At 54.7% G+C, this 6,655-nt stretch overlaps 1 protein-coding gene across 1 annotated transcript; it reads right to left on the reverse strand.

Annotated features, from left to right (window-relative positions):
• Positions 1–2,341: 2,341 nt before the first annotated feature.
• On the reverse strand, positions 2,342–6,038 carry Sncg (synuclein gamma). The gene is made up of 5 exons (XM_036199469.1): positions 5,776–6,038; positions 4,993–5,034; positions 4,585–4,712; positions 2,874–2,936; positions 2,342–2,652 (listed from the first exon to the last, which is right to left on the reverse strand). The coding sequence occupies exons 1-5, from the start codon at positions 5,894–5,896 to the stop codon at positions 2,632–2,634; spliced, it is 375 nt and encodes a 124-aa protein (XP_036055362.1). The 5' UTR covers positions 5,897–6,038; the 3' UTR covers positions 2,342–2,631.
• Positions 6,039–6,655: the final 617 nt, after the last annotated feature.

Raw genomic sequence — 6,655 nt, forward strand, 5'->3', positions numbered from 1 at the left:
GTATACAGTATTCTGCCTGTATGTGTCCCTGCAGGCCAGAAGAGGGCACCAGACCTCATTACAAGTGGTTGTGAACCACCATGTGGTTGCTGGGAATTGAACTCAGGACCTTTGGAAGAGCAGTCAGTGCTCTTAACCAGAGCCATCTCTCCAGCCCTCCCCTTTTTAAAAAATATGTATTTATTTATTATGTGTACAGAACAGGATGCCAGATCTCATTACAGACGGTTGTGAGCCACCATGTGGGTGCTGGGAATTGAACTCAGGACCTCTGGAAGGGTAGTCGGTGCTCTTAACCTCTGAGCCATCTCTCCAGCCCCAAATATTTAACTTTAAACAAAAAATGAGAGAGAGAGACAGAGAGAGAGAGACAGAGAGAAGGAAGGAAGGAAGGAAGGAAGGAAGGAAGGAAGGAAGGAAGGAAGGAAAGAAGTCAATTAAAAGCAGCTGAGGCTGGAAGCTTTATTTTTCCCCAAATCACAGCCCAACACAGCCGAGAGAGACAGGGGTGGAGCTTTTTGGGTAAGCTCAGGTCAAAGGCCACAAAGAACATTGCTTTTCCTTCCCAGCGGTTAGCCCAGGGCATGTGCCTGCGTTAAAGGGACGGAACACTGTAGGTGCCTATAGGTTGGAGAAAGGTCTTCCTGGAGCAGGCTGACCTTGATGTTTGTCATTTGAGTCCGGAACAAGGGTTGGGGGAGCAGCAGAGACCTTGGTAAAGGTGCTTGGGAGGTGAGAGACTTCCTAGGGCCAGGCCTTTGCTCTGCTTCCCCCCCCCCCCCCCCCATCCCCTACCCTCCCACCCCCACCCCCTCACCCCGGTCCTCCAAGCTAGCCTTGGTCCTACACTTTCTCTTCCGGCCCAGAGAGCTCCCAGGTGGGCACGACTTCCTGAAATTTGTGAGTTGGGGGAGGGGGTGTGTGCAGGAGCACCCTGCCTGCCCTGAGCCTCCTCTGCCCCTTCCGCCTGTCTGTGGGACCACTGACTCTCAGTTCTTCCCTTCCTCCTCAGCAGTGGATGCCTGTGACTCACCCACCTGGACAAGGAGCTCAGGGTCAGGTTGACTGGGCTGGCCTTGACCCCTCTGCTCCCTATTACACAAGCTGGGTGGGAGACAAATGTCTGTGGCCAGTGTGACCTCCAGTTCTGGCTTGGCATTGGAGGCCTGAACAAGTCACTTCAAAGTTCTGAACCCAAACTGAGTATCCAAGAATGAGACCCCAGGAAAGATTCCAAGAGTGAGGACCCCACTCAGCTCAGTGCTGAATCCCAGTCAGGCCAGGTGCCTGGACTGTTTGAACATTTGGAGGGGCAGGGGGGACTCTGAAATAGCACCCTGGAGGCCATGGCAGAGCAGGGATCAGAGGGTTCTGGAACGAGGCCATCCATTTGTACCACATTCCGTCATGTCTCAGCTCTGTGCTCTTGGGCAAGTTGTTTAAACTCTCAGTTTCTTAATTCCTTTCCTTCTCTCTGGGCAGCAGTGGTGCACGCCTTTAATCCAAGCACTAGGGAGGCAGAGCCAGGCGGATCTCTGTGAGTTCAAGGCCAGCCTGGTCTGCAGAGCGAGATCCAGGACAAGCACCAAAACTACACATACACAGAGAAACCCTGTCTTAACAACAACAACAAAAACCTCCTTTCCTTCTCAAAGCTTACTATAGTATATACCAGCTGTGTTTATTTATTCATTTGCAACGCTGAGGGCTGAACCTACAGCCTCAGACTTGGAAAGCAAGCATTCTACCACTGAGCTATATTCCCAGTCCCAAATACACCAAAGCCATTTTCTTTTGTTTATGCTGTCCTTTAGGCTCCTGGGCTAGATAGGAAAAGAAAATCCACCTATCCGAGGATGCCTGGGGCCAGGCGGGAGGTGCCTCAGGGCCATTCTGCTCTGCTGTGTTTGACCTCACTAGGATTGCTGGAGTGTTCAGGACCGCGTGAGGTGCGCTGTCTCCATAGCACACAAGTTGAAATTGTACCGACATGCTCACCCTCTGCCCACCTGAGCTTCCTCAGACCCAATGAACCAGGAGTGGTGGAATCCACTCTAAAGGGGTTTGGGGGCTGAGGCTGAAACCGGAACTCTCCAGTTGCACTGCTGGGGACAGGGTCAGCTGCCTGTTATCTGGGGAGCTGAGAAAAAGGCCACCACCCTACTGCTGAAGACAGTGGGGCTGTGGCGGGGAGGGCGAAGGGCGGGGCCGGGCACAGTGCTCCTGAAGGCACAGGTTCCTGTAGAACTCTGTACGTCTTGAAGTGTACCCGGGTGTCTTTCCCCGGGGGATGTCCAGGGGCCTTCATGAGTGATGGCGCAGCACAGAGAAGAAGCATGGGTGGGAATGGGACTCGGGTTTTATTTGGAATCATTAAAAAAAGAAAAGAAAGAAATCACAGCAGCATCTGAACTGTGGGATCCAAAGGACCACAGGGCAAAAGGAGCCAGCAGGGGGAGCTGGCGCCGGCAGTAGCGTGTGTGCGCGGACAGGCTTGTGGCACCGAGCTGGGGAGCAGAGAACAGGGGCAGCCTGCAGGGCACTCTAGGCAGGCACTTACTGTGCCAGATGGGAGCAGGGTCCGAGGTAGAGGGGGGTGTCCCTTGGGCCTCTGTGGTTGATGGTAGCTTCCTAGTCTCCTTCACTCTTGGCCTGGCAGCGAGAGGAGGAGAGAAAGGGAGGGAGGGAGGGAAGGAGGGAGAGAGGCTTGCCCTCAGCTCAGCACTTATGAGGAGATCATGCACTCAAGCCCAGGACTCCACGTCCCTGTAGGAGGCTGTGGAAAGTTTCCCAGCACTCAGAAACGAAGATGGTCTGTGTGGTTCCGGTCTCTACCGGAACTTTTTGGTGTACCCTGGGAGTCCTGTTCTTACCTCTTCATCCTCTTGCTCTTTGGCCTCCTGGTCCTGGGCAGAAGCAGGTTTTTCCAATTCCTCCTATAGGGGTGCAAAGAGGATACAAGGCTATGGGAAGAACTCCTGACTTCTCTGCCTGCAGCCAGGCCCTCTCCTGCCAGGTCTCAGGGATGAGCAGAGATCCTTCATTGTCTTACTGTATTTGAGCATCTGGAGGTGTTTACAGTGCTGGTGACAGCGGTGACATGATGATGATGGTGGGTGCTCACCATGTGCCTGGCAGAGCTGTTTCCTGGCATCCTTTCTCTGCCTTTCCCCACAGCCCATGAGATAGATGGTGCCATTTCAGACGAGGAAATGCGGATCCGGCTAGGATCTCTTTCCAAAGTCCCACAGTCTGCACACTCCAGTGACAAGAGACCCTGTGCTGGCCCTAGAGCAGGTGTTTGGGATGGGTGACCCCTCCCTTTCTATCCACTCCTCAGAGCAGACTTCTGCATCATAGGCTGTGTGAGACAATGGGGTTCCACCATTGGGGTAGCCTGTGGTAAGTACAGGGGCTGAAGATGACAAGTCTTTGGAATCAGTTTCCTCCCCAACCTCCACTCTAGGAGCTAGGCAGGAGGGGATTATTGTTTGTTTTTCAAGACCGGGTTTCTCTGTGTAGCTCTGGCTGTCCTGGAACTCACTCTGTAGACCAGGCTGGCTTTGAACTAACAGAGTTCCACCTGCCTCTGCCTCCTGAGTGCTGGGATTAAAGGCGTGCGCCACCACAGCCCTCCCAACCTCCATTCTGGAATCCCCATCCCTGCACAATCTATACTCAGTCTTTCAAGAGTACAGCCCAGGAGCTGGCCACTCACGGGAGCTCCATGCTCACATGAACTAGCCATGTGACTGTGGCTCATCACTTAATGTCTCCAGACTTTCCTTTCCACATCTTGTTTTGTGGAACTCGGGAGCCCATTAAAAGGGTAAGTGTTAAGTGCTTAAATGCAGAGCTTACGGGGTTGGGGATTTAGGTCAGTGGTAGAGTGCTTGCCTAGCAAGCACAAGGCCCTGGGTTCGATCCTCAGCTCCACCAAAAAAAAAAAAAAGCAGAGCTTACTGCTGGTGAGTGCTCAGACATCTGTCCCCAGAGAGCCCGATGGTACTGTTCTTTCAGCTGACAAACACACACATGCACACACAGGCACACACGCACACCCGTTCATACATGCATCACATGCATACACATCCACGTACATCTCCACCATTCCTACAATGCACATACTACCCACACAAAGACTCCAGCCGAGGGTGGAGTCAGTGCTTCCCTCACTGCTTTACAGGGAGGCAGCAGCCAGACTCTGGGACCGAGAGAGGTCGGATAAAGGATAACAGGTAGCCCTGGTGGTGGTTTGGAAACTTTAGCCTGTCTAGAAGGCTGCCTTTCACCATACAAGGCCCCGAACTCACTTGTAAAATATTTAGTTCCTAAATGCTGAAAGTGATGAGCTGGGCGTGGTTTGAGTATCACTTTCCCTGTGCATAAAATGAACCCCAAGTCCCCACTGTAGGGGTGCGGTGAGGATTCCAGATATGAACAGGTGTAAAAACACCAAGTCACCTCAACACACACAATGGGTGCTGCATGTGAGTCAAGCAGTGTCTGACCCTCCTCCCCTGTGTGCCCCACAGTGTCTCCTGTAGCCAGAGAGCCCGGGGAAAGGACCTGAGCCAGGCTCACCTTGCGGACCACCCCGGCGGTGACCACGATGTTTTCTGCCTCCTCCACGGTCTTGGTGGCCACTGTGTTGACACTGGTGACCACAGCTTCACTGACGGCATTGGCCTGCTCCTTGGTCTTCTCAGCCACTGCAGAGGATTCTGGCTGGACTTAGCCCTGGCCCTCTCCCCTGCTGCCTACCCAAGTTGGGGAGAACAGCCCCTTCCCAGAGCTCGGATGTCAGACTCCTGGTTATTTCCTTTCTCTGACTCTAGGGCAGTAACAATGTGATGGGGGAGAGCAGGAGTCTACTGAGGTCTGTCTTCAGGGAAGAGAGTAGTTTGGGTCACCTGGGGCTTAGGTGGACTCTAGGGGTGGGTCCTGGGTATGGGGCAGGATTCGTGGGCCCCTGATGGTGGGTCACCTTACCTGAAGTTACACTTTGTACCACATTCTCCTTGGTTTTGTTGCCTAGTGGAGGAAAGAGGTGTTCAGGCAGTCAGGGCAGATAGCTGAACACCCTGGGATGGGGGTGGGGCAGGAGGGGATGAGGATGGTGTCTGGGGACAGCAGCCCCTTCAAAGGGACATTTCCTGCTATGTCTGAAGGACAGAAGACAAACGGGAAGGAGACAGGACAGGAAATGGGGACAAAGGACAGCAGGCCTGAGGTAGGGTCAGTGGGTCTATGGTCCCTGCATGGGTGTGGCCCGGGCCTCAGAAGCAGCGGCTGAACAGAGCAGAGAAAGCTGAGTCACAGGCTTGGCCACCTCTGCCCCCTCTTTGGAGGGAGACCAGAGAGCTGGGGTGGGTTGAACACTCAACTGGGCCCATCTCCACAGCCTACCCCTTCCCTCTAGGCCAAGTGGGGTCATGTGGCAACAGCTCCCACTGGAGGAAGTGGGGTCCACCTGAGCAGATCATTGCTCCTAAGCCTGGAGACCCCAGACGTGTGTACACCCAGGCGGTCTGAGTGGTACTTTAATCCTGTCCTAGAGACTTCAGAGTCCTTCCCCCGCAAAGTTCCAAAGGCAGGTACTAGCATATTCTCCAGGATGTGGGGACCCTGCCTCAACAATCAGGGTTTCATCTCTCTCAAAATACTCCCCAGAATCGGGGGGGGGGGGCGATCAGCAGAGGGAAGGTAGCAGGATCAGCCCTCCTTTAGGGAGCCCTCTGCCCCGCCCTGCCCCGCCCCACCAGCCACACTCACCCACATACAGGACCCCCTCCTTGGTCTTCTCCGCAGCCTCTGTCACTCCCTGCTTGGTCTTCTCCACGGCACCCACCACCCCTTCCTTGGCAATGGAGAACCCTTTCTTGAAGACATCCATGGTGGTTACTCGGATGGGACTTGACTGCTGTGAGCTGCGGCCCGGAGCTGGCAATTGCCGCTGCAGCCACCGCCTCTTATTGACGTGGATGAAATATTGATGCTGTGGCTGCTGGCTGGAGCCCAGCCAGCCCCGGGCAGGGAGGGGGCAGGGAGGCGGGCTGGAGAAAAGCATGCCCCAGGGGGGACACCAGAGAGCAGGGCCTGGGCGCCTACTGGCTCAGTTCTGCCCTGCTGACTCCTATCATCCCAGGGGAAGGGATGCTTGCAGGAGGCTGGACACATCCTAATCTACCACTGTCCCTCAGTCATCCTTGGAAAGCCATGGTGGGCTTGTGCCCTGGGTGTTGTGTGCAGAAGCTAAGTGCCTTGGCCGATGCCTCCGTGTCCCAGGTTGGGCAGGGGTCAGGGTCTGTCCAGTGAGTGACCAATCTGTAAACTGCCATGGATGTCCAGCTGTCCACAACATCCTGGATGCTCCTGAGCCTGGAGCTCTCTAGTCAAACCTGTCAGAAAGCAGAGACCAGAAACACACAATGCTTCCCCCTTCCCTGGACTGGGCCAAATGCTGTGTGATTCTAGCATACTTCCTCTCCTTCTCTGAGCTTCCACCCACCTGCTGGTTCCCATAGCCCAGCACCAAAAGGTGCCAAGAAGGCATGATGTGCCTGCTTCCCACTTCCTGGCCAACAGCGTGGGTGGCACCAGATCTCCTGAGGCTGACACTTTCTACAATCCTATCTTCAGGGGGGCCTGGAAC

The sequence above is a fragment of the Onychomys torridus genome, chromosome 9, assembly GCF_903995425.1.
Source record: "Onychomys torridus chromosome 9, mOncTor1.1, whole genome shotgun sequence".
NCBI lineage: Eukaryota > Metazoa > Chordata > Mammalia > Rodentia > Cricetidae > Onychomys > Onychomys torridus.

Coding starts and splice junctions, on each gene's coding strand:
- Sncg (XM_036199469.1), bottom strand. CDS start 5,896: ATGGATGTCTTCAAGAAAGGGTTCTCCATTGCCAAGGAAGGGGTGGTG. Junction 5,035..5,775: donor GGAGGGGGTCCTGTATGTGG/GTGAGTGTGGCT, acceptor TTCCTCCACTAG/GCAACAAAACCAAGGAGAAT. Junction 2,653..2,873: donor AAGAGCAAGAGGATGAAGAG/GTAAGAACAGGA, acceptor TCTCGCTGCCAG/GCCAAGAGTGAAGGAGACTA.